The 26,609-nt window shown below is 33.9% G+C and overlaps 3 protein-coding genes and 1 long non-coding RNA gene across 4 annotated transcripts; all 4 read left to right on the plus strand.

The window, feature by feature from the left end:
- Positions 1 to 4,527: 4,527 nt before the first annotated feature.
- LOC18101338 (probable 2-oxoglutarate-dependent dioxygenase SLC1) lies at positions 4,528 to 6,477 on the plus strand. The gene is made up of 5 exons (XM_024606674.2): positions 4,528 to 4,695; positions 4,798 to 5,084; positions 5,160 to 5,407; positions 5,615 to 5,969; positions 6,076 to 6,477. Exons 2-5 carry the CDS (start codon positions 4,800 to 4,802, stop codon positions 6,319 to 6,321), a joined length of 1,134 nt encoding a protein of 377 aa, XP_024462442.1. The 5' UTR covers positions 4,528 to 4,695; positions 4,798 to 4,799; the 3' UTR covers positions 6,322 to 6,477.
- Positions 6,478 to 12,221: 5,744 nt separating this feature from the next.
- Positions 12,222 to 19,288, plus strand: LOC18101339 (uncharacterized). Its single transcript, XM_006379445.3, has 8 exons — positions 12,222 to 12,473; positions 12,608 to 12,793; positions 12,905 to 13,027; positions 13,459 to 13,496; positions 13,579 to 13,747; positions 14,529 to 18,257; positions 18,450 to 18,586; positions 18,724 to 19,288. The coding sequence occupies exons 1-8, from the start codon at positions 12,393 to 12,395 to the stop codon at positions 18,959 to 18,961; spliced, it is 4,701 nt and encodes a 1,566-aa protein (XP_006379507.3). The 5' UTR covers positions 12,222 to 12,392; the 3' UTR covers positions 18,962 to 19,288.
- Positions 19,289 to 20,102: 814 nt separating this feature from the next.
- Positions 20,103 to 20,743, plus strand: LOC18101340 (probable histone H2B.3). Its single transcript, XM_006379446.3, has one exon. The coding sequence runs from the start codon at positions 20,195 to 20,197 to the stop codon at positions 20,612 to 20,614; it is 420 nt and encodes a 139-aa protein (XP_006379508.1). The 5' UTR covers positions 20,103 to 20,194; the 3' UTR covers positions 20,615 to 20,743.
- A 2,717-nt stretch (positions 20,744 to 23,460) lies between these two features.
- Positions 23,461 to 26,568, plus strand: LOC18101341 (uncharacterized). The gene is made up of 5 exons (XR_002983110.2): positions 23,461 to 23,695; positions 23,853 to 24,917; positions 25,078 to 25,283; positions 25,365 to 25,794; positions 25,887 to 26,568. It is a non-coding gene; the product is annotated as an uncharacterized LOC18101341 (long non-coding RNA).
- The last annotated feature ends 41 nt before the right edge of the window (positions 26,569 to 26,609 follow it).

A 26,609-nucleotide genomic window follows, 5' to 3' on the forward strand; every position in this document is an offset into this window, starting at 1 on the left:
GTGCTTTCACCGAACTCTCTTGACTATCTATACACCTGAAATTAATATTCAGCCTCATCAATCGCATATATCATGCAACTCGAAGAAGATTTCAAGGAGACTAAAAAAAGCCAACAAGTCTCTCTTGTAGCTATGGACAGCGGAGAAAAAAAGGTCCACTAATTTATTTTAGGTACTAGTACTAATTATTATTTTTTAATTAATGTAGGTATTTAGATTAACTTGTGTGTATCTCGATTAATTTCATGGATCCTGAAGTTGATGATCACGTGAACTTCTAATAATTGTAAGAGAACTTAAACTTGTAACTAATAAAAAACAAATTTAAAACCTTAGCCAGCACTCACAGTTGTTGCCAAGAAGGCAAGGGGGGTTGTCAAACAGACCAAATTATCAACCCTAGCAAAGTTTAAAAATTGAAGAGCCCACTTTTAGACCTTGGACCAGCCTTAGAAAGCTGACAAATTAAAGAACATCCACTTCTAGACTCTGGACCGAAAGGAATGTAGAAACGAGAACGTACTCGGTCGCTTCGATCATGATGGTATTGAAGAAGGTGTGATGCTTGGAATACTTGAATTGTTTACGAAAATAATTGCTAATGATGTGGCTATTGTGATAAAGAAATTAGTCTCTCGAATTCTATGGATCATATAATAAAATAATCAATAATAAACCACCGCATTATTTAATGAAAAGTTTAAGTAATTCCAGCACACTAGATCTTGCTTTATTTGTCGACGCTGGAAGAAAACATGAAAACATAAATAACGTGCCTGTGAAGTCCTTACGTTGATTGCATTGAACTCGAGTGGACAATGCGTAAAAGCCTCTAAGTAAATCTAATAATACATGTAAATGGAACCCACCCTCTTTCGAGTCAAACAATATAAAATGGAATAAATATCAATTATATTATGAATTCTTGATGGATCCATTAATTAACATAGTATCCATGAACACAAAAAAAAAAAAATATTAAGAGAATCATTATTCATGCGACATGTTTAATAGTGTAATATCAGTTATTTTTTAAAATATTTTTTATTTGAAAATATATTAAAATAATATTTTTATTTGAAAAAAATAATTTTTGATATTAGTACATCAAAATGATCTAAAAATACTAAAAAAAAAATTAAACTAAAAAAACAACAATCCATACAAGAAAAAAAAAAAAAAACCATTAGAAGACCCACCACTAACGCGGCCTCTTCTTTGGTGACACACGGGCCTAACACTGCAATCTGCTTCTTCATCCATGAATCTTATTGGTTCTATAAGGCTTTTACGTGTGAGCTGCTAAGAAAAATCAAAATGCAAAGGAAAGAAAGATGCTCCAGTGGTTCTTATAGTGAAATTCAAAAAAATCAATAGCTCTGTCGCATCCATTGCATTTCAAATTAAAAAATGACATCCTATGTGTTAGTAATGTAGCACTGAATTTTTTAATTAAAAATATATTAAGGTAATATTTTTTTTTATTTTTTACACCAGCACATAATCAATTTTAAAAATATTAATTTGATATTTTTTTCAAATTAAAATAAAAAAAAAACAGACACAGTGCAAAAACTACTATAAATCTTTTATCTAATTAATGATCAATTAATCATTACCTGGTAAAATATTTAAATAAGATGTTAATTAATCAATTGCCAAAGTTACATGGCTAGAAAACAAGGGTACTTGCGTACACATTAAACTCCAAATATCTTCAAATTATTTTGTGGTATTGGATGAGCTAGTGAGTGGGTTTATCGCTTGTATAATAATTTTTAAACATTCAGAAAATAAATTATCCTTCGATATTATTGTCCACGAAAATGCCATCATTAAAAAATAGAATATTGTAAAGGAGATAGGGAGTGTTTAGAAATACGTGCACATTATATTTTTAAAAATTTTAAATTTTAAAATTTATTTTTATTTTTATTTTTATTTAAAATAAAAATAAAATATTATGCTTTCAGATTATTTTGATGTGCTAGTATTAATAATAATTTTTAAAAAATAAAAAAAATTATTTTAATATATTTCTAAATAAAAAAACATTTTAAACTATTATCAATATCATAAATTCAAACAAGCAATTAATAGGCAAGACGAAGGAGAATCATGAGCATGGGGCATGGATTAGGTGAAGAATTAGCTAGATTAATGTTCATACGGTTATCAAAAGTACTGTAACAAATGTCGAATGTCCATACGGTGATTAACAGCTTGATTGGATATATAGCAGCTTGCACCGCACCCCCTTAACACCTTCTTATATATATTGCTCATACGCATCACTCAATTTTTTATTTTTTTTTAGAATAAGATTACTTGATTTACTACCTTGCAGAGACCACGTGTGTTAATGTGCAGGAACAAATATTAGACGATGATTTTTTTATATATATATAGTTTAATGTGGGTATTCGGACCAACTTGCGTGCATCTTGACTAATCCCACGAGCCTTGAAATTAACGACCATGTAAGTCTCTAGTGGTTATTATATGAGCAACCACAGGGCTCGAACTTGAGACCACAGAAGAAGTAAATCTCTTGGTCCCAAACTCTTACCATTGAATCATCAGTTAGATGGTTATTATAAGAGGATTCTTAAATTTTCTAATTCATGTATATTCAACCGACCGACAGTTTATTTAGTATTTGAAAACTTGGAGGTGTGGAGTTTCGACGTCATATCCCAGATTCAGTTCATCGGTGAATGCTTCGCGGTCTCAAAGTCCACCATTTATCTACTACCACAATTATGATGGTATGTTCAATTTCTTTTATATTATTGTAAAGTCAACTCCAATAGATTGATTTGGTAGATTATGTACAGTTTATTATTATTATTATTATTTTATGAATTTAAATATTGGAACAATCATTCAGGAATTTTTATTTTTTTCTTAGATTTATCAAACAGATGCGATTTAATTAAAATCATACGAAGAGGATATAATCTTTGATTAATGCACAAAATAATTTGAGAATATTTCTTATCATCGAAATATTATAAGATCTAATTAATACATAGCTCTACATATATATATATATAAAACTAATCCAATCAAACATGTTCTTGATGGACGTGGATTATGTGTTCTTCGCAACGTAAGGCTCCCGTGCAACGTTGGAAAATAGAAGCCTTTGACTTCACTTAGCATTAAAAAAATGAAAAAAATTACAGTTGACTTCAGATTTTAAGGAAAAAAAGCCCCCCTCCCGGGTCTTCAAAAGGACATGTCAACTGAGATATGTGATTAGAAAATTTTGCAGAGACTTGTGTGGAACTGATGCATGCACCGAATGAAAAATAAAAGGGCCAGACAATAGACAATCCTGCAGGGCATCTCATCTTCGCACGACCACTAATCCCTTAGCCATCGCTGTTTCGCCTATATATGTAGTATACAGCTATAAAACCCTAAACGGTCTCTTTCTGCAACAGTATTTGACTTAGAGGAAGGTGAGGCGTATTAGGACTCACCAAACAATAACTAATAATTAAGCGTCATGATGAGAGTAAGTTGGTGAGAGATTATTAGTTGCAAACTCATATTCATATATTTGACTTTATTTTTTCTCGTAATCAATCCAAGACCGATGGGAAGAACAGTAGCTAGGATATACCTTGGCTATATATACAATAGAATATTTAAATAGCACCATCTTCGTTTTCCATCTCAAGTTTCCTAGATCATAGTCCTTATAGTTAGTTGATTTGTAGCCTAATTAACCAGGGATGGCCGCTCTCATGTCCGTATATATATAATTAGTGAGAGTAAACAGAGCACGAGTGCCCGTGCTCTGATCATGGAATATATATCAACAACTCTAGCTATATATCAAAAAGTAATCCTCTATAGTAATAGTGCAAAATTAATGGTTTTTATAACAACAGTACCGATCTTTTTAATGATCAAAGGATAAGGAAAATTTATGAAAATTTCAAATTTCGATTATACGTACGTACACATAAATTCATTATATGAAAATTTTAATTTTAAATTATACATATAGAAATTCTTTATATTAGAATGGGTTGCATTATTGAATCTCATTCCTAAATGATATAAAATCAAATTGTATTTTTTAATTAAAAATATATTAAAATAATATTTTTTATTTTAATATCAATATATTAAAATTATAAAAAAATATTTTTTAAAAAATTAAACTGTATTACCAAACACATTCTCAATTTAAATCTTAGCCACACATATATTTCTATCCTGATACCTTCGTATAGGATAATGTTATTCTATCCGGTGCAGGTTTATTGTATCTAATAAATTCCATCCATCAGCCCACCAAATGAATATATGCTACATAAATCTATGGACTTTAAATATTCTATTGTCGGGGGCATGCATGTAAAGCCTTTTCTCACCACTGCCTGAGGATGTTGTCTGAACCAAGTCAAGGGTCACGATTGCATGGAATGGAATGCGTCCATGTAATTTCGATCCTGTTCATAAAAAAAAGAAAAAAAAGTCCATATTTTTTGCAAAAGCAAAGCTGGTTTCCGAAGACTTGTGCCATCGGATGACTTCCCTTCCCTTCTCAGTTCTCCCTATATAAACACCTCTCTTTCAATATTCCTCTTCACCCCATAACCATTAATTCTGTTTCTCTTTTCTCTCTCTCTCAAGATAGTTAATTAGCCAGATATATATAGTACTGTGGTTCAAGAGGTCACGCTCGTTTCTTGCTATTGATTTCTTTCTTTTGCCATATATACTATATAATTAGCTTACATACATATTCGATTATATAGATATTTAATTGGATTTCAGGTATGTCACCGGCAATAGTCTTGGAGGTTCAAACTCATTACAAAGAAGAGGAGCTACTAGAGAGTCACGAGTTCCACAAAGGAGTGCAACATCTATGCGAGAGAGGGATAACAAAAGTGCCTAGAAAATACATATTGCCGGCATTGGACCGTCCTATTTTCCCAAAAAAAGATGGCGCTACTAATTTCAAGCTACCAATAATCGATTTTGCTCAGCTGCAAGGTCCAGATAGAATTCATGCACTCAAATCCCTTTCAAAAGCTTGTGAGGAATATGGTTTTTTTCAGGTATGTATAAGTTACCACTCCAGCTAATCGATTTCTCTCTCCGGCAAACTTCGTTTCTGATTTTTGTTTATGCAGTTGATAAATCATGGCATTGCATGTCAATCCATCCTCGACATGATTGAAGCAGGAAGGAAATTCTTCGAGCTTTCTTTCGAGGAGAGATCGAAGTACATGTCAAAAGATATGCGTGCACCAGTTAGATATGGAACAAGTTTTAACCAGAACAAAGATAGAGTGTTTTGCTGGAGAGACTTCTTAAAGCTTGATTGCCATCCCCTTTCAGATGTTCTTCCTTATTGGCCCTCTTCTCCTACGGAGCTAAGGTAAGAAACTCCACCAAGTAATATTGCATCTAATTTTTGAGCCTCATGCTTCTAGCATGATGCTGTGAACTTGGTCTTTTCTTCAATACCTACTCAATCAAATAAACTTGAGTAGATAATTAATTAAATTTTTTTTAATTATAATTAATGTCAACTGTGTCTCCTTTAATAATTAATCACTGATTCCATATTGGATTTTTTTAACAGGCAAGCGGCGGTTAACTACTCTAAAGAAACAAAATTCTTGTATATAATGGTTGTGAGGGCGATACTAGAGAGCCTAGGATTGGCTGAAACAACAAAAGATATTGATGAAAATGATGGTGATCATCATATAATTAAGGAGTTTCAAGATGGGAGCCAACTCCTTGTGGTCAACTGCTATCCTTCATGTCCTGAACCTGACCTCACACTTGGCATACCACCCCATTCAGACTATGGCTTCCTTACACTGCTCCTCCAAGATGAAGTTAAGGGTCTCCAAATTCAGCATGAAGGGAGATGGGTCACAGTGGAACCAATCCCTAATTCATTTGTTATTAATGTTGGTGATCATCTCGAGGTTAGCTAGCTCATCAAACACTAATTGCTAAGTTTAACAGTTTACATTGATTAATTAATAACTCAATCATAATTAATTAACCTTTTTTCTTGCAATCATTTGGCAGATTTTCAGCAATGGGAGATACAGGAGTGTGCTCCATAGAGTACTAGTCAATCCTTCGAAGTCTCGGATCTCCATTGCCTCGTTACACAGTTTACCTTTTGGCAGCATGGTTCGACCGTCGCCAAAGCTCATCGATGATGCTAATCCAAGGCGTTATAAGGACACAGACTTTGCGAGTTTTATTGAATACATAGCATCTCATGAACACAGGAGCAAGAACTTCCTCGATTCTAGGAGATTGACTTGAGGGGGCAAGAAAAGATATTCTGCAATTTTATATAGGTACGGACAAGGTAATGGAGTAAGGAATTGTCAGGAGGTGCTAGGGTTCTAGCTAGGAAAGTACTGTATTCTGCAATTTTATTAGTAATAAAAGTATATACTATACTTTCATGCTAAAAAAGTCCAAAGAAAAATAGTATATTGTTTGGATGCTTTCTTTTAGAGACTTCCACTCATTCTCCTTAGCCTATTCCCTCTTGGGCTAACATTTTCACATTACCTCTTTAATCTATTCCCTGTTTGACGTAAGAAGATGTCATAGCAAAGCGTAGAACGACTCTAGTCTCTACAGTCTACACTTTCAGGTCAAAGGCCCAAACCTTCAACCATCGGCCAATGAGTCTTTGAGCCCACGCTGACAATTACCTTCAACACACGAATGGTCAGTGATAGTGAGATCAAAAGCATAACCATGAAGGAAACGACGCCGATCCTAGCGATAAAACCCAATCAATACATGGAGATGTGACTTTAAATTACTTTTGAGACGAAATTTAGTTTTCATTTATACGTAATTAGAAAAATATATAATTTTTTATATATAAAATAAAAAGAAAAGGCAACTATAAAAAAAATTAATCAAAATGCCATTTTTTATTCAAACAAATAAACTCGCATTAGATTTTATAATAAAAAAAAGTTAGAAGGTTTTAACTCAATAATATTAATAAAATGTCAAATATTGTGGTATAGAATGTTTTTCAAAAATATTTTTCAATTGAAACTATATTAGAATTATTTTATTTTTATTTTTTATGTGAGCACATTAAAATCATAACATATCACTAAAAAAATATTAATTTAAAAAATATTTTAAAAAGAAAAGTGTAACATAGAAACAAACCCATAAAAATAATATAGAAAAACTCATTAACCACACATTTTAAATCTCAAAATAAAAGAAAACTTAAATCTTTCAAAAAAAAAGATTCAATAAAGTCACCGCGAGTGATGGATTCATGTTAGCATTTCACATGATTTGCTTGTACGTACTTCGAATCTTGTCTTGTCCAAGCATGAACCATTCTACTGTACCTCTGTGGCTGTCTTTCGAAGGCACGACGGATATGTTGCCAAATAGCTTGTCGTTACTTAAGGAATTATCAAACTGTATTCCTTACATATCATTTTCATTTCTTCTTCAGCCTTCAAAATTCAAATTGTTTGTTTCGTGCAGGTTTCCTTTTTTTCAAATATATTCTGTAATTGATTTTTTTTTTCCATGGTCTCGCGTTCTCCTTTTTTTTTCTTTTTCGCCAATCGCTTTGATGGCGCCCTCGATGCTTGTCCCTACCGAATTTTTCTCTAGCCCATCCCATTCAAAACATCGCCGAAGGCGAGATTTTCACATTTTCCCGAGAAGCTATATTTATTTGGAATTATGCTGGCATGTCTTATCATAGTATAAGACCCTGTCGACCCGAAATCCAGTTTAGCTCTGATAAGGTTTTATTTAAAATCAGATTTTTTATACTAAAATTATGTTGTTCTACTTAAAAAAAAAATTACAAAATTAGATTGTTTAATTCACTTATTCATGTGGTGACCCAGCCAACTTGCAATCTAAATCGCTAACCAATTTTTTTTTATGGGTGTATAAGTCAATTTATATGTATTTTAACTAATTTTATGAATTATAAAAATAACAACTATGTAGACCTCCAGTAATTTTATAAGAAGTCAAACTCGTGATTATTGAAGAGAAAAGCTAACCAGTTAAGTTATTTTTTAAAATTAAATAATTGATAATATGCATGAATGAAAACTTGTTGGTGTACCAGTAAATCATGGATTGGTACCGTAAAAAAAAAGAATAGATCGTACTATAAATTTGCGTAAGGCAACGAAACAGATCTGTGTCAATTTTAGTAGTTGGTGTGAAGTTCGCTGCTGGATCACTGTCATTTTGGCATCAAGCCACCGTTGCTTTACAGCAAAGTCAATTCAAGACATGTTCACCCCTCGGTAAATAAATGAAGACCTGTCCACGTCAACGATTGTTATTTTCCTAATTATAATGATTTCTGCCAGCTCTAGCTTTATAGTTGGTTCTTGGGTAGATCTTTCCCTTTTAAAATAAATACTAGACTTTTTCTAAATTTGAAGTCCCGAGATGATAATGTAAAAGCAAATTCACTTGCCTGTTGTGACATAAAAATATGTCTATGAAAAAAATGGATAAAGCAAAGTTCCTTTTAAAAAAAAATTATAACCATCTCAAATGAGTTTTTTTTAAAATAAAAATAAAAATAAAATTTAATTTAATTATTAAATTGAGCTAAACTATTATGTTCTATAGGCCCCATCCATGAGAGGATCCCAAATCCAATCTATAATATGCTATTTTAGATTTTTATTTATTTTTCTAATTATTTTTTAGATTTCTTTCTTATTTTTTCTCGTTGGGTTTTTTTTTATCTTATATTCATTCTAACCGTTATTTAGTTTGCGAGCTATTTCTAAAACAATTTTAAAGTTTTTTAATTTTTGAATATATAAAAAATAATTTTCTCTGTAATTTAAAACCGCAAGTTTAGAATTAAAAAAAAAACCTCTATTTCCAAAACAATTTTAAAGTGTTTTAATTTTTGAATATATAAAAAATAATTTTCTCTATAATTTAAAACCGCAAGTTTAGAATTAAAAAAAAAACTCTATTTTTTTTTAATGTCCACTGCGTCTTGTTCGAGGCAGAAAAGCAAAGGATATATGCTGATATCAGCATGATAGAAAAATCTTTATTTATAAACTTTAACCTGGGTAAAATACCCAAGGGGTGAAAAAAAAAAATTTATTAAAATGATTGAAAGTAATTGGAAGGAATGATGCCACGCTTTGAACAAATCATAAGACATGTTATTGGCTTCTAGCATGAAATAGTGTGTGAATTCAATTAAGTTTCGACAGAAACCTAACAACCCCAGCCTCTTGTGCACCAACTCTCCAGAATCATGTGAAATCATGAGCTAGCAAGATTTATTTTGAACTAAAACGACAAGAAGACAAGAAGACAGGGTGAGGAATCCCGGGAGATGAACATTATCTATTGAGAGGAGTCGGGGATAATTATTAAAATTTAATTCACTTTAAGCGAGAGAAATTAAAAGAAAAATAAACAGGCGAAAACAGAGTTGGCACATGTCATCACTAGCGGTGATTATTTTCGATTCGGTTCGGTTTTTATAAAAAAAAATAATCAAACCGAATTTTTTTTAAAAAAAACTGAAACCGGTTCAAACCAATTGGTCTTGGTTCGGTTCGGTTCGATTTTTTAGGATAAAAACTGGTTCAACTTGGTTTTCGGTTTGGCTCGGTTTTTTTCGGTTTGGGTTCGGTTCGTTTTTTTCAGTTTTAGGCTTATATAACCAAACCGAACTGATAGGTTTTTTCAAAATTTTAATCGGTTTAATCGAGTTTTTTTCACGGTTCGATTTTTCAGTTATTTTTTTTCGATTTTCTCGATTTTTCAGGTTTTTTGCTCACTCTTAATCAGCACAGCACAGGAAAAATCATCTTCCATGGCATTCAATACATAAATACCGAGAGAAATTAAAAGAACACAATAACACCAAAATAATCTAAATTTTTTTAACTCAAAACAAAATAAAATTATCTATTGAGAGGAGTCGGGGGTAATTATTAAAATTTAATTCACTTTAGGCGAGAGAAATTAAAAGAAAAATAAACAGGTGAAAAAATAGTTGACTTATGGATGATTATTTTCAGTTTGGCTCGGTTTATAAAAAAAAAAATAACCAAACCAAAATTTTTTATTTTTTTTAAAAAACCAAAACCGGTTCAAACCGGTTTGGCTCGGTTTTTCCCGTTTGACTCGGTTTTTTTCCGGTCTAGCTCAGTTTGGGTTCGGTTTGTTTTTTTCAGTTTTAAGCTTATAAAACCGAAACCAAACCGAACCGGTCGGTTTTTTCAAAATTTTAAGTAGTTTAATCGGTTTTTTTTCACGGTTCGGTTTTTTCGATAATTGTTTTTTTTTATTTTTCAATTTTTTTCTCATCCTTGATCAGCACAAGGAAAAATCATCTTCCACGGCATTCAATACATAAATACATACGCGTACGAGCAGAAGCTCTAGAGCAAGATTCGACTCCAGGAATTATGAGAAAATAATACTTCTTTAATCCCGTGATTCTTACATGGAGTTCAATCCCAATAATTCCAAAATCAATTCAAAATATTCCTTTATAAGAAAATAATGATGTGTAAGTGAGGAATAATCTGTCAAACACGCATCCAGGTAAGATAAAGTTATTTAATAATTTCATAAACAAGTACTTAGGTAACTAACTAGAGAGTTCCTAAAGAGAAGTAATGACTTTAAGTAATAGTTTAGTGGTTAATACTTACATATTTTCTCGACCGTGTCAACCAAAATTCAACTCCAGGAATTATGAGAACATAATTCTTCTTCAATCCCGTGATTCTTGCACGGAGTTCAATCCCAATTCCAAAATCAATTCAAAATATTCCTTTATAAGAAAAAAAAAATACAGAGGAAAGAAAGCGTGAACGAATTCATACATACGTAAACACGTAGATGAGCTTAAGTCCTGCAAAATTGTGATTTTATTTTTCAGTATAAACAATAACAAGGCTTTGTTGTTGCTGTGAATGAACAATATAAGTCATGATAGACTGGAAAATATTCCCGGTAGAAAGATTAAGTGTGTTTTTTATGAGATAGCGGCAAGAAAAACACTATAAAATTTAAATAATTATAATGTTTATATGGGTAATGAGAATAACAAGTATTATCTTGACTCGAATGTTTCTCGAACATTGTTAAGGTATGGAGATATGAGTTTTAGAGAGATAAGTTCTGATTATTTTTTACATATATAGTCTAGATAGATAAAACTTTCTGTGTATAGATTTTTTTAAGATAAATATTTCAAGAAATATTTTATATAAATATTTAAGCTATAAGATATTTAATAAAAATATTTAATAAATATTCAAGATATTTATATAAATATTTAAAAATTTGCTTACATTAATACTTGTGTAGTTTTTTCATTTGTCATCAATAAGCTATTTAAAGCAAAACTTTAATTCGATGTAGATTTTTAGGACCATACAATTATCACATCAAATATATAATAACGTATAACAGAAAAACAATTTCGCCAAACTCGCATACTGTCAACCGAAATTCAATCCCAGAAGAACAAACACAATTCCTCTTAAATCCATTAATTAATTCCAACATAACTGATCTTTTTTTTTTTTTTTGAAGAGGAGTTTAACCCCAGTGAACATAAACCGGTTCCAAAATATAATTTGGTTGATAAAGAAAAAAAAATGAAGCAGGAAATAATAAATACATAACCATACAAGGGTTACGGCATTAAATGCAATGCAACCATACATAACATATAGGAGTGAATAAAACATAAAGATATAGAAACTAATCAGATTTTAGGTTTATTTTTTAGAAGTCACCAGTTCGAGTTCATAAATTTTAATATTACTGAAAACTTATATGATCGTTAACTTTAGGGTCCGTGAGATTAGTCGAGGTACACGTAAACTGACCCAAACATCCACATTAATAAAAATAAAATAAAATAAATAGGTGTGAATATCAATTTAAATGAACAGTTTGATTCGATTAAAAATATAATTAAATTGATTTTTTTAATATTTTAATATTTATTGAATTGAATAAAAATAAAAACTGATGATTCCGGTTTGATTCAACTTTATTTTTATCAAAATTTAATACATTTAAATGGAAAAAAATAAAAAACAATTATACCATTTTCCTTGAAGAATTGATTTTTATTTTTAAATGGCCGTCTTGGTTCTCAGTTTATTTCTCAGTTTAGAATCATACCAAACCAATGTTTTTTTTTTAAACGCTCACTCACCACTCCATAGTCTATAGTCCTCTCCCTGTCCGTGCCCTTTACTCCCCCCCGCGTCCGTCAAACTTTTTATTACATTTTCAACTGCCATGGATGCGCATTTCAACAGAAACTGAATTAGGAAAATCGAAGAAAAATCGAAGAAAAAAAAATGTTCAGGCTACACAAACACAAGTCAGATAAATTTGGAGGCACACTTGACTTCAAGTTCTCCAGCTTCCAGGCTCTTCAGGTCGCTCTCTCTTTTTTTCTTGCTTTTTTTAAAATTTTGTAATCTGCTGTTATATTGAGGAGATCCACTTAACTGTTGTTAAAGTTTAGCGTTTTATTTTTTTGTTTGGGTTGTGGTAAATTTGGAAAATCCAGGTACCAAAAGGATGGGACAGGCTTTTTGTGTACATAATTTCAGTAGAAACTGGAAAGACGCTGTCCAAATCTGGGAAAGGGTCGGTGAGGAACGGAACTTGTCGATGGACGGAGAGTTTGACGGAGTCCATTCCGGTTTCGGAGAAAGAGATTGATGATTGTCTCTTCAAGTTTGTTGTTTCCATGGTATGATGAATTGATTATTCTGATGTTTAATTTAGTTAGTGGCATTGATGTGATTAAGTGTTTGTTAATGTGTGATCTGATTGAACTGGGATGATGGTGTTGTTTTGTCAGGGATCGTCGAGATCGGGCATCCTTGGAGAGGCTACGGTTAATCTGGGGAGTTATAGGAATGCAGAAACTGCTGTTCCTGTTTCGTTGCCGTTGAAAAAGTGTAACCATGGAACCATTTTACTAGTGAGTTGCTGTGGATTTTTTGCTATTTTGTGACTGGCAATTTCTTCGTGCGAAAGCAAAGTTGTTTTTATTTTTAACCATCACAGAGTTTTTAATGAAATTCCTGTTTCCCTCTACAAGTTTTGGTAAAAGGACATGGAGAAATGAACAAGATTTGGTAATGCAAACACATTGGTGAAACTTACAGCTAGAGGGTTAGATATCTTGTAGTGCATTATCGGAATCTCGATGAAATAAGGGCAAGTTAACGGATTTTTATCCGTGTGCTTCTTGACATAAAAGATCAGATTGAATATCAAGTTATGTTTCCACTAGATTATGCAATTATTGATTGTATGTTGAGAGCTCGTTGTTTTCCTTGCGTGCTTCTTGAAATTCCAGACTGCTAATCTATCACTGGTGTAAAACGTTTCGGTTCTTCTGGTTTGCAGGTTAGAATTCAGTGCCTGACACCAAGAGCAAAACCCAGGTATGCTATTCAGTGCAAAACTTGTGGTTTCACGGCATTAGATTTATTTTGTGTTTTGAATGAGTTTGGGACTCTTTTAAAGGGAGGAGCAGTTTGAAGAGCCTGGTTCATATGCAGAGGATGTGATTGCTGTTGACTACATTGACATGGAAAACAAATCTGATGTTTCTGATAGCTCAGTCGCCAGGAGTGTTGGATCCTCATCAAGTAACCATTTGGATAGTGCATCTGGTACAGGAGAACATAGTAGGGTACGCTCACATTCCACTCAAGCTATTTTACAGTTACATCTACACTTGAAGCATTATTTTGCCATCTGCTGCCAGCCTTGTGAATGACCTAGTTTTAAACTACATACGAACAGCCATGAGATTATGGATTTTTATTTTGATTATTTAATTATTTTCTGATAATTTTCTCTTCATCTGAAGCTTAAGGACAGTTTATAAATTCCTGAAAATGGGATTATTTATTAGTTATGTACTTATTAGTAACGAGTATAAGTGTTGCTGATGGAGCTAAGGCATTCATACCTACTGGTATTTTGTTTACAAAATTCCACTGTGAGACCCTGGTCATTATTGCTTTATTCAAGTATACCTGTCACAAGACCATGCTCCCTACGTGTGTGCATATATCACAAATCTACCTGTGTTACTTTTTGTGGATGTCATGGACTAAAACCAATGAGTCAGGCTTAGCCAACATGCCTTACTGCCTTGGATTTGCCCTGGCTGCTGTAAAAGAGTCTTTGGGTTGCTCAGGAAACAGGAAACATGTTCACATCTTTGGGGTATCAATTTGAGCTAGAGGTCTTTGGTTTTAATTAATCAAGTAACTGTGTCTTGATATCTGTCTGCTATGGGAAGTATGCTCAACAAACTTTGAGTCCTCTAGTTGCTGTTCTTCTAATGAGCACCACTGAACTAGTCTGATACTTGTACTTGTCAGCATCTGAAACATCTCAATTATAGCATGTTCTTTTAAATTTTATTTTGGTGTGGTTAACAAAGGCTTTGTTTGCTGCCACAGGAATTGAGTTTCTCAGCATCAGGATCACGCTATAGCTTTGACTCAATGGAGGGTTCATTGGATTATTCCCTGCAAAATAACTTAATTGGCACCAGCAATCTTGTTGGGAGACAAGATTCAACTGGCTCCCAGAACAGTTCTTCTTACGGATCTTATTCTCTTAATGATTCTTCCAGATCAAATCACTCGTCCTTTAATTCAGCTTCACGAAGCCATCTTCAGAATCAAAGAGAAAGTCTTAATCAGGTTTCAAGAACTGTTGCCTCATCACCATTACGGAATGCTGATTCATCTAAAGATCTTCTGGAAGCTGCAGAAGCTACAATTGAGGAGCTTCGAGCAGAAGCGAGGATGTGGGAACAAAATGCTCGTAGATTAATGTTTGATCTGGAAAAAATGCGGAAGGATTTATCAGACCAATCAATGCACTGTGCAAGTCTTGAAATGCAGCTTTCAGAATCGCACAGAGAATGTGATGGCTCGAAGCAGAAGATTGAACAATTGAAGATCCTGTTGGAGGAATCCGTAGCAAAGCAAACAACCACTGAGAAGTTGAAGTTTCAGGCCAAAGAAATGGATAATTTTCAGAAAGAAATAGAAGATGAATTAAAGTTTCAGAAAGAAACGAATGCTGACTTGGCTTTACAGCTAAAGAAAACCCAAGAGTCGAACATTGAGCTTGTTACCATACTTCAGGAACTGGAAGATACCATAGAAATACAGAAAATAGAAATTTCCGATCTGTCAAAAATTCAATCCAAAAGTCAAAAAGCAGGAAAGTATCACCTTGAAGTCCAAAACAGTGAGGAGACCAAACGAATGAAGAAATCTTTTGCTAAGGATACAAGAGAGGCCTCTTGTGATTCGGGTATGGAAGGCAGTACTGTTGAGCAGGAATTGGATGATTTACCTGTAGGTTCTGAATCAGAGGACAGCAGGAGCCTGGAGCTGGAGTTTCAGCAACTGCAAGATTCACAAAAGAATTTAGAAAGTACTATCAAGCCTCCGGAGAGATCTCTTGAGAACAAAATCCATGCAATTGAGGTTGAGCAAAGTTTAAAAACTCAAACTCTAATGGATTGCGAAGCAGAATGGAGAGAAAAACTAGCTGCCAAGGATGAAAAGATCACCAATTTGGAAGCAGAGTTATTCAAAGCTCTTAATCCTCTTCAATTTCAAAATGGAGATGATCGCGAACTGATTAAAGAAATTGAAGTTCTGACACAGAAGATGGAGGAACTTGAGAGAGATTGCAGTGAGCTTACAGAAGAAAATCTAGAACTTGTACTTAAGCTCAAAGAGTCAGAAAAGTATGGTGCCTCTACTAGCCCTTCATCAAATGAATGTTTGGGGAATCATTCTCTCTTAACCTCTGAATCTGAGGTTAGAAAATTGAGATCCCAAATATGCAAGCTTGAAGAAGAGATGCGTAAGAAGGAAATAATTAGCCAACAACTTTCCACTGAAATGGCTAAAACATTATCTGAGTTGCAGGAGCACATCCAATCATGTTTAGCCAATGTGAAGAAGCAACAATGTGATCCATGTTTTCCGATAAATGGAGAATGTAGTACTGCTTTTGATAAACCTGTCATTTCAAATGATACAGATTTGTTTAATCAAAAAGAGAGAGCAAAGTCTATTCTGAACAGTTTTGTCCAGCTAAAAGATTTGTTTGAAGCAAAATCTGCTTTGTTCAAAAATGAAGTTCACCAAAGCAAAGAGGTAAGAGCAAAAGTGGTGAATCCTGATGAGCTCCGGAACAATTTGGAGGCTTATGACTCAGGGGGAAATACTTTCAGCACTTGTGGTCCACAACCAGAAAGCATGCAAATGGAATCTACACCTGAGATGACAGATTTAGAAAAGGAGCTTTTGGAAAAGATATCTGGCATGGATAAGCTTAATTCTTTGAATGAACAAGAGATAGATGCTCTAAGGCATTCCCAAACGGAGCTAGAAACACAGATTTCTAATCTTCAGAACGAGAGATGGCAGTTGGAGCAAAATCTTGAAGTTACGCTAAGAGAAAGCATGGTGACCTCTAAATGCTTGGATGATTTACGAAAGGAAATGACGAAGCTTAGTAGTAACAGGGATTCACAAGCTTCAGCCAAGGAGATCCTAGAAAGGAAGTTGTCAGAGCTGGAAAGTGGCAAATTGGAGATGGAAGTTCACTTGTCTGAACTAGAAAAAGAAAATGTACAGTTATCAGAGCGAATATGTGGCTTGGAAGCACAATTAAGATATTTGACCAACGATAGGGAATCAACCAGCGAGGAATTGCATAACTCGGAATCTAGTAATATGAGTCTCCGGGAAGAGATAAGAAGACTGGAAAGTGAATTGGAGGCACAAAAGGTTGATGCGAGGCAAAAGATGCAGGACATGCAAAAGCGTTGGTTAGAAGCTCAAGAAGAGTGCGGGTATCTGAAAGTAGCAAATCCAAAGTTACAAACTACAGCTGAAAGTCTTATTGAAGAATGCAGTGTGCTTCAGAAATCAAATGCAGAACTGAGGACGCAAAAGATGCAGTTACATGAGCATTGTACAATTCTGGAAGCTGAGTTAAGGGATTCAGAAAAGTGTTTTTCTAATATGTCGAAGGAAGTAGAAGCTCTTGAAGGAAAGTATATATTGCTGCAGCAAGAAATTGCCTCAAAAGAGCAAGCACTTGGTATAGAACTAGATTCACTTCTTCAAGAAAACAAGAAATATAAAGAGAAACTTGCTATGGAGGAGAATTTTCTGAACCAGATGCACTTGGAGAAGACAGTTGAAGTTGAGAATCTTCAAAGAGAGGTTGCACATCTGACTGAACAGATATCTGCAACTCATGGAGAAAAGGAAAGGACAGCTTCAGAAGCTGTGATTGAAGTGTCTCATCTGCGTTCAGGTAGAGCTATGCTGGAAGCTTCTCTGCAAGAATTACAAGGAAAACTCGAATTATCTGAGAGTAACCTCTGTACCCTCCAGATGGAATCAGAGATTAAAGTGCTTGGACTTATGCAAGAACTTGCTGCTTCCAAACAAAATCAGGAAGTTCTGATGGCTGATCATGAAAAGCTGCTTGAATTGTTAGAAGATGTCAAATCCAATGAAGAGAAACATAAAAGCAGTGTTAAGGGGCTGGAAATAAAACTTAAAGCTTCTGAATATGCGAGGCAACAAGTTGCAGAGGAAACTTCCAGCCTTCAGATCCAATTGCAGAAAACATCACTTCTTCAAGACGAGATTCTGGATCTTAAAAGATCGCTTAATGAGGTCAAATTTGAGAATCAAAAGCTTGAAGCTTCATTGCAGATGTTATCAGGGGATTACGAGGAACTGAAGACCGAGAAAATCCTGTCTATGCAGAAGATTTCTGACATGCAGAGGGCTGTGTCTGAATTAGAAGACTGCAAAAGGAGTAAAGTTGCCCTGGAGGAGAAGCTTTTGCGACTGGATGGGGATTTAACCGCAAGAGAAGCAATAGGTGCTCAGGATGCTGAGCTGAAAAATGAGCTTGCTCGGGCTAAGAGAGCAAATAGTGAATTCCAGAGGAAGATAAGATACCTCGAAGAGGAGAAGCAGGAGTGCCTGAAGAAAGCTCAAGCTCTTGGAGAGGAACTTGAACAGAGGAAAGCATCAAAACAGGATCAACATAGTTTCAGTGATGCAAGCCTCCCTTCTGGTCCTGAATCCAGTGACATGAATTCTTCTACTCCTGATGAATTCAGTGTCTCACAGGTCAGCACGAACAATTTATATCTCATTTTCAATTGAGAATAGTTAATGTAACTTTTTATCAGGGAAATTATTAGCTTGTACATTACTTCTCACCAAATGAAAAAGAGGAGGCAAATAGTTTAGAAGTATTGTCTATGAAATAATGGACTACATGGTTGGTTATTTATTTCTGAAATTCTTTCTCCAATGCAGGTCGGTACGAAATCGAATTTTAATACTGGAAATGCTCCAGGTATAGGATTGGATTCTTTGTCAAAGATCCAACTACTCGAGAATGAACTAGCTGAGGCTTTGGAGGCAAATGATATGTACAAAGCCCAGCTTAAGAGGTTGGTACAAGTGCTCTCTGCTTTCGCTTGCACAAACATTTGAAATTTGACAGTATCAAAATGTCATCTTAGACAACAATGCGCCCCCGTCACATTATGTCTAATTCACAATGTTTTAATTTCTGCCTATGTTTCAGCTTGTTAACCGAGGAGTACAAGGATCCATTAAATGCTCCCAAGAAGTTGTTGGATGAAGATGTAGTAGTCGAAGGAGATGGATATGAGGGTAAGATATCATCACTTCAGACAGAGCTAAAAGATTTGCAGGAGCGCTACTTCGACATGAGCCTCAAATATGCAGAAGTTGAAGCTGAACGTGCGAAACTTGTACTAAAGCTGAAGCCTGTCAATAATGGACGAAGGTGGTTTTCATGAGTCCAGAGGACATTCCCGTGGTTTCTAAAATTCAACCTTTTCCATTCCTGGCCGGAGCACCCCTTGCCGGAGCTCCATTCTTTTCACTAATTCTATTTATTGTAGATCCCATTGCTACAAATCCTATTTAATAGAACATCATAACTTCTCCATAGATCGAAGTCACATATGAAATGATAGTGTCTGCTTATTGAACACAACGAAAACTGAACTAGAAATATGCTCCCTCTTGCCACGTTATAGCATGTTCTTGTGTAAAATCACACAGCAGTGATTGGACATGCCAATTCCAAAGTATAATTCATAGTTTTTTTATTTACCGTTTCACACTTGCATCCCGTGTTCAACTCTTGTCCCAGCCATAATGTTGCAGCTGTTTTTGTACGTCTCGCCTAAAGATTCCTTCCTTCTATCTTCTCCTCCCGCACTAGATGAGCTCATAGCTATCAGACTTAGTTAAACGACTAATCATTATAAAAGTTTGTATTATTAGGCGACTGAGTTAATGTAGATCAATTTAAATTATATTAAATTAATGCTTTTTAGTTCAGCTAAAAACCTAGTTTGGAAAATCAATTTAAATGATATTAAATTAATGCCTTTTAGTTCAGCTAAAAACCTAGTTTGGAAACGAGTTTTGGACTGAATTTAATCGCTATAACTTAGTCTATTTAGAGGTTTTTTTCAGCATCAATGATCAGTAATCACTATTTTTGAGTTTGTCTATTCCTAATCAGGTTTTAACCTGTCTATGTACACTTAAACTGGTGGTGCATCAAGGAGAAATTTCACGGATCAAATCCTAGATGACAAAAGACCAAAAGAAAAGTTTTTTGGGAGAGAATTAAACATGATTTTCAGGGTTGTTATTTGTTAAACTACTGGACTTAAAAGTTGGGCTTGCTGAATTAAGGTCTGGCCCAGTCCAAAATAAACCCGCGAAACGCGAAAATTTTCAAAAGAACCATTGACCCTACCTGCTTTTCAACTTTCGAAAAACCCCGGTCCCTAAATTGTAACAACCCAATCTCTCACTGTCTATTTAAATCTTTTCAAATCCGACCATCCACGTTATCGATCCGCGTCTCCTCAAAACCAACCAATCACCACTCACCTCCTCTCCCTATATAAACACAGCGCGTAACTCCATCTACCCCATCCATCAAAAATTCTCCTAAGAAAAAAAATCTTCCTCTCCCCTCTATATTAATCTCTCTTTTTCAAGAGTCCCAAATGGCACCCAAGGCCGAGAAGAAGCCGGCGGAGAAGAAGCCAGCCGCAGCAGAGAAGGCACCAGCGGAGAAGAAGCCGAGGGCAGAGAAGAAATTGCCCAAAGAAGGAGCTAGCGAGAAGAAGAAGAAGAGGACCAAGAAGAATGTGGAGACTTACAAGATCTACATCTTCAAGGTCTTGAAACAAGTCCACCCTGATATTGGGATCTCAAGCAAAGCTATGGGTATCATGAACAGTTTCATCAATGATATCTTTGAGAAGCTTGCTCAAGAGTCTTCGAGGCTTGCTAGGTATAACAAGAAGCCCACCATTACCTCTCGGGAGATCCAGACTGCTGTCAGATTGGTTTTGCCTGGAGAGCTTGCTAAGCATGCTGTTTCTGAAGGGACTAAGGCTGTTACCAAGTTCACTAGCTCTTAGGTGGTTAGTGCTTGTTGGGCTTTTGTGGAATTAGGATTTATGTTTGATGTAAAGGTTGTTTAGGTCCTGATCTGAACAAAATCCATGTAGTTTCTTTTGTTCTAATCAATGAAGCTTAGTCTTAGCTCCTATATCGTCTTTATACCTGTTTTGAATGATTTGCTTATCTTCCCCGTCCCATTCTGTGCTTTGATTGTTTGGAGATAGTTAGGGTTGGAGGATTTGGGGTTTTTCCTTGACTGGGTCATTTGTGGCAGGACAGCAACCTAAAGAATTTTCCGTAAAAACAAAACCCTGTTTTGCAAATCTCTTACCATGTAGGCTTGTCTATCTTCCGCACCAAGAGGTTGATCCTGTCTTGTGGGTTATCAACATTTGTGATCTATGACAAAACAAACGTTTTCTTTTAGGTTGATGTTTTTTTTTCCATTCACCAAGCAATCATTCTAATTATATGTTCTCTAAAAGATGAGATTGAAATGGCCAAAGTATCCATAACAGCCTAGGATTTGAGGAAGAGACCGCTGTTTGTGCATTTTAACAAGCAGCTGGAAGGCACAGCAAGATAGCTGCTATGATAACACTCAATAGGATGCTCAATCAGTACAGTAACTGACATGAAAGAAACCTTGCAAAAGATCATGGAAGAGAACCAAAACATGCATCAAAGAAAAAGAAAAAAAGCATGGAAGTCATTTACCTTTTATCATCTTTGCAGCATCCATGAAGCGCTAAAGCAGTACAAGGAATACAGGTAGTGGGTAAAGTTATTGCCACAAAAGAATTCAAGGTAAACCTCAATTTAGTCTCTAATCTGGTGCACATTTTAGACTGAATTCCCAATTTACAACTCTTAACAATTAGGTTCCAAATGTTTTCGTGATTTTTTTATTGAGTACTTTCATGAATTTTCATCTATGTTTTTAAGACTACTTTACATATTCTATGCAATAAAATAACTTCATTTCAATGAAATTTGATGGAAAGTTAATGAATATTAACAGATGGACTCGATTGAAGATCCTAGAATATTTGGGACTCGATTGACAAAATTTACTTTTTTGAGTTCTGATAGGTTAGGTATTGAATGATTTTCTCCCTGTTTCTTTAGCTTGCCACGCTTCTCCATCATTTTCAATTAGCAATATTCTAATCGTTTTCTTTACAATGAATTTCTGAGTTTTTTTTTCCCGAAAAAACTCCATAAGTATTGTATATAATATTACATATTTTTATATAAATATCATAGATATTTATAAGATATTTATATTAAATTTTTATAAGATATTTATCTTTAAAATATCTATATAAACATAGTTTTATTTCTCTAGATTTTAAGCCTATGGGCAAAAAGAAAAAAACATTATTGAACCATATTTATAGAGTTTCTCTTTTTAAACAACACAAGTATGAAATTAGACTTTAAACAAGGTTTAAAAAACATTTAAATCTAGAGAAGACAACTAATTTTTTGCTATTTGTTCAAATATTATACTAACTTAAGTATTATAGTGCTTTTTTTATAGGTATTGTCGCTTCACTAAGTTTTTTAAAGTTCAATTTTATCAACTCATAAAAAACGCTCTTAATCTTTCTCATTTCTCTTGATAATTTTTTTCAACCTCGTTAATTTCAATGGTTTAATCAAATCAATGAATAATACACAATATATATATATATATATTCTCAATTGAGTATGATTTCATTAATTGGATAAATATTTTAGACATCTCTCGATTGGGTTATCCGGTCAAAGTTTACAAATAATTACCATCTAACAAATATGCAAATCCATGCTATTAAAAACATCATTTAATATCTAATTGATAAAAATACTTTGATTTTGGATTAAATTAAAAATTGAAACAGTTCTTTTTGTGTTTGCTAGACCGGGTTCAAGGATTAATTTGAAAAAATACATTATGTCATTAGATAATTAAATTAACATGTAAGTTATTAAATTAACTTGAATTAATTATTTTTTAAAAAAATATTGGAGCTAACTCATCAAGTTTAAATCAAATTTGATCCAATATTAAAATGAATTTATTATTTAATTCCACTACAAACATTTTTTCAAGTTAACTTTTAACCGGATATTAACAACTATTTACTGTTGACTAATAAGTTAAGAATTTTCTAGGAAAGTAGAAGCAATCATGCTTGTTTTATGAAAAATAATTTTATAAAAATTATTTTTTAAATTTTTTTGGGTTGTTTACCATTAGAAAAATTAGTTAATAAAAAACATTTTTCAGTCAAAGAAAATTTTGATTTAGTTTTCAAAAAAATATTTTCCTTTTATTTTGTGTAGAAAATACTTTTTCAGGAATTGTAGAAAATCCAGAAATTTTTTGTTATGTATTAATTATATCAAATTTCATCCTTAATATTTTAATTACTATATATTTTGTTCTGAATCCTTTTTTGGTCCTTCATTTTTTTTATTGTTATTTGCTTTTCTCTTATCATTTTTTTAATTAAATTTTTTTATCTATTATATTTGGTCTCTATTTTTTTATAGCTATTTATTTTATTTAAAATAATGTGTGAAATTATAATTTTTTTAATTTCATAATCTTTCAATTTTTTTATCTATCAGATTTGATCATCATTTTTTTTAATAAACTTAAAAAAAATTAAAATATTAATAAGATATTTTCTAACTTATTTTTAATGACTTGGCTGAACACTAAAAAATCTTTTTTATTTTACTTTTTGTAATATTAATAAATATTCAAAAATAATTAACTTTTAAAAATTTACTTAAAAAAAAACATTTCGGGAGAAAACTATGTTGCTACAAACAAACGGCCCGTGTTGTCTCATATATATTCCTAATGTATTATTGAATTGTACCGATCATATTTACACTATTTTGGTCCAGGCAGGACTGCATGCTTTCCGGGGCGGTAGCGAAATTCCTTGAGGAAAAGATAGTATTACCGATCTACAGAAGCGTCTGAGATGTATGAAGGGTGCTTAATGGGGAAGGCCAACAAGCGGAGAAAGTCTCTTTTCATGAAGGTTGCAGATCATTCGATCTAGGTAGCAGCGGGACTTCACTAATATGTCAAACGGGTAAGGTTTTTTTTTTTGGTTCTAAGATGATAAGATCTGCTCTTATACATGTAGAAGAAATAATATTTTTTAGCACGGCATGGTCCTCTAATGGCTTCTGATTATAAAATTAAATACATGTTCATTTATTCTTCTTTGATGATTTGGTTTTGTGTAGGAATGAATCAAGATTAATCCAAGGATCGTTGAAGATGTTGGATAAATTGGATCGCAAATACTTGCATGTTTCCAAGCATCCAGTAGGTATTGATTTCCGTGTCAATAAGATTATTTTGTTGGTAAAAATTGCTACAGACGATGCTTACGTTGTGGCCATAGATGGGATGAGAGGAGTAGGCAAGAAAACTATAACAAAGGTTGTGCTTAACGAATGTTAAATGTTTGAGAGAATTTGTTTTCTTTTGAATGTCGGAGAAATCTCAATGTAATTGGAAGGTCTGGTTCAATTACAAGAACAATTTCTTGAACTAAAGATTCTAAAGATAAAAATGCTTTAAGAGGAATCAATTTGATCAAAGAATGAGGAAGGGATTTGATCAAAGAATGAGTTTGCCGCCAAAAAGCTCTTGTTGTTCTTGATGATGTAGATAAATTGGAACAATTAGATGCCTTGTTTGGAGAGCGAAGTTGGTTTAGTTCTAAAAGCAGAATAATCATTACATCTAGAAATGATCATTTGCTAAATGAAATTGAACCAGATGAAAAGAATTAGCTACAAAGTTGGATTGGCATGCCTATAGGAGCACCCATCCGAATGAGATTGTGTGGAGCTTTTGGATAGTGTAGTGGACTAGGACTTCCTTTAGCTCTTGAAGTTTTGAGTTCTTATTTGTTCAAAAGAAGTATACTTGTATGGAAAAGTGTTAATGAGAAACTACAAAAAAATTCCATACCAACAAATTCAGAGAAATTCAGAATATGTTTTGACACACTAGATGATGATACTGTGAGCCATATTCCTTGATATTGCATGCTTTTTCTTTGATTCGGACAAAGAATATATAGCTGAGATGCTATATGGCCATGGTTGCTTTCAAGAAATTAGTATTGGTATTCTCATTGTGAGGCCTCTTTTAACTAATATCAACTTGAATAAGTTAGAGATGCATGATTTGTTACGAGATATGGGAAGAGAGATTGCTCGTGAAATGTCACCTGATCAGGAAAACGCAGCAGAATTTAGCTTCCCGAGGATGTGCAGGATGTCCTCAACATTAGGATGGTAAGAATTAATTGCATATACCTAATTTGGTCTTGCGCGCAAAAACAATTTTCCACCTCTTGTCTGTCAACTTTTTGGAAATTTTAACAAAATGTTTTGGCACGGACCATCTTCCACATCATTATATGTAATATTTCTGCTATTTTTGAACTGTTTTGAGGGAACGTAAGCTGTGGAGGGGTTCGCACTAGGTGTAAATAGTTGTACATTTTACATCAAAAACTCTACCTATAAGCACTAAATCATTTGTAAGGATGAGATATTTAATGCCCTTTGAAATCTTTACCATCCAATTTTCAACTGAAGAGCCTAGTTGTTCTTGCTATGCAGAACAGCAACATCAAAGAATTCTTGAATCAGATCAAGGTAAGGCACATGATTGTTTTTCAGTTGCATTTTTTGTTTTTCATGATTGTTTTTCGCTCATTTTCCTTGCTGTCTTTACAGCTTCTCAACAAGATGAAAATCCCAAGTCTCAGCTATTCCAAAAACCTTGTTAAGACACCAAACTTTCACAGTTCAGGTCTAGAGAAACTAATACTCAGAAGCTTCTTGAGAAATTGGATTTATCAGGAAACATATCCTTTAAATACCTTCTAGAGTCACCTGCCTTTCTAAGCTAGAGCGTGTGTTCGTTATGAACTGCATAGATCTTCTATCAATCTCGGAGTTCCCTTCATGTTCAAAGGAGTTTTACGCTCTTCATTTCACATCAATGGAAAGACTCTGAAGTCATACAAAATCAGTACCTCCACTGTTCTTGAGTGGGTGCCAAAAACTAATTGAGATTCATGGCATGAAAGGTGTCAGTGTCTGGCCCATTCTGTTGGATGACCGCAGCAATGTAGCAAATAATTTTAAGAAGACTCTTGCTCAGGTTACCCCTCACTCTCTTTTTCTGCATGCACACGCATGATTAGTATATTGCATATATTTTAAGGTTTAGAATTTTATCTGTACCTGAACCAGGCTTTGTTCAAGGGTGAGCACAGTATGATATTTTACACCCAGTGGTGAGATACCAGGTTGGTTCAGCTATCGTGGAGACCGGTCGTCATTATCATTTTATGTTCCAGCAGTTGCAGATAGGTAACTCCAAGCATTGGTTGTTTGGTTATTTACGTAGTCATTGCAGCAAATGAAGGATCATTTGGTGTTGCGCATGCCTCTACTGTGATAAGATATAATTAGTAATTATATTCAATTCTTCGAAAGGTTGTTTCCGAGTGGTAAAATATCCACCAACCATTCTTTGGTGAAATACTTGCCATTTACTGAGCTTCCATGTGCAATGGAAGGTGGAGAGGCATTGAAACTATACGTGGAAGTAAAGGAAGATAACGCTATAGTAGAAAATTTTGGTGTCCATACAATAGTTGAGAAGCTATATGGGGGGGACGGCCAAGGAACTTCGTTACCATAGCCCCCAGCATCTCCAGATGAACAGCAGCTGGAGAGGAGATGTGTTGCCATTTACGTGCTTGTCCACGTCCTTGACACGGGAGATTTGGCTTGAGGAGTTCTTGTAATCTTGTAATCTATCTATCATTCCTTATTATTCGTCAGAAAAACAAACTTCATGTCAAATTCTTCTTTTTGGCAGGCACATGGTCTTTGCCGCAATCAATCTCATTTATCAATGAGTTCTTCACGGCTTCTCCATTGATTTAAATATTTGAGTTTCAATCTCTT

The sequence above is a fragment of the Populus trichocarpa genome, chromosome 8, assembly GCF_000002775.5.
Source record: "Populus trichocarpa isolate Nisqually-1 chromosome 8, P.trichocarpa_v4.1, whole genome shotgun sequence".
Lineage (NCBI taxonomy): Eukaryota > Viridiplantae > Streptophyta > Magnoliopsida > Malpighiales > Salicaceae > Populus > Populus trichocarpa.

Excerpts from the sequence above, each read along its gene's own strand:
- LOC18101338 (XM_024606674.2), top strand. The coding sequence starts at position 4,800 with ATGTCACCGGCAATAGTCTTGGAGGTTCAAACTCATTACAAAGAAGAG. Across the intron at positions 5,408-5,614 it reads TCTTCTCCTACGGAGCTAAG|GCAAGCGGCGGTTAACTACT; the intron begins GTAAGAAACTCC and ends TTTTTTTAACAG. Across the intron at positions 5,970-6,075 it reads ATGTTGGTGATCATCTCGAG|ATTTTCAGCAATGGGAGATA; the intron begins GTTAGCTAGCTC and ends ATCATTTGGCAG.
- LOC18101339 (XM_006379445.3), top strand. The coding sequence starts at position 12,393 with ATGTTCAGGCTACACAAACACAAGTCAGATAAATTTGGAGGCACACTT. Across the intron at positions 12,474-12,607 it reads CCAGCTTCCAGGCTCTTCAG|GTACCAAAAGGATGGGACAG; the intron begins GTCGCTCTCTCT and ends TGGAAAATCCAG. Across the intron at positions 18,258-18,449 it reads ATGAATTCAGTGTCTCACAG|GTCGGTACGAAATCGAATTT; the intron begins GTCAGCACGAAC and ends TCTCCAATGCAG.
- LOC18101340 (XM_006379446.3), top strand. The coding sequence starts at position 20,195 with ATGGCACCCAAGGCCGAGAAGAAGCCGGCGGAGAAGAAGCCAGCCGCA.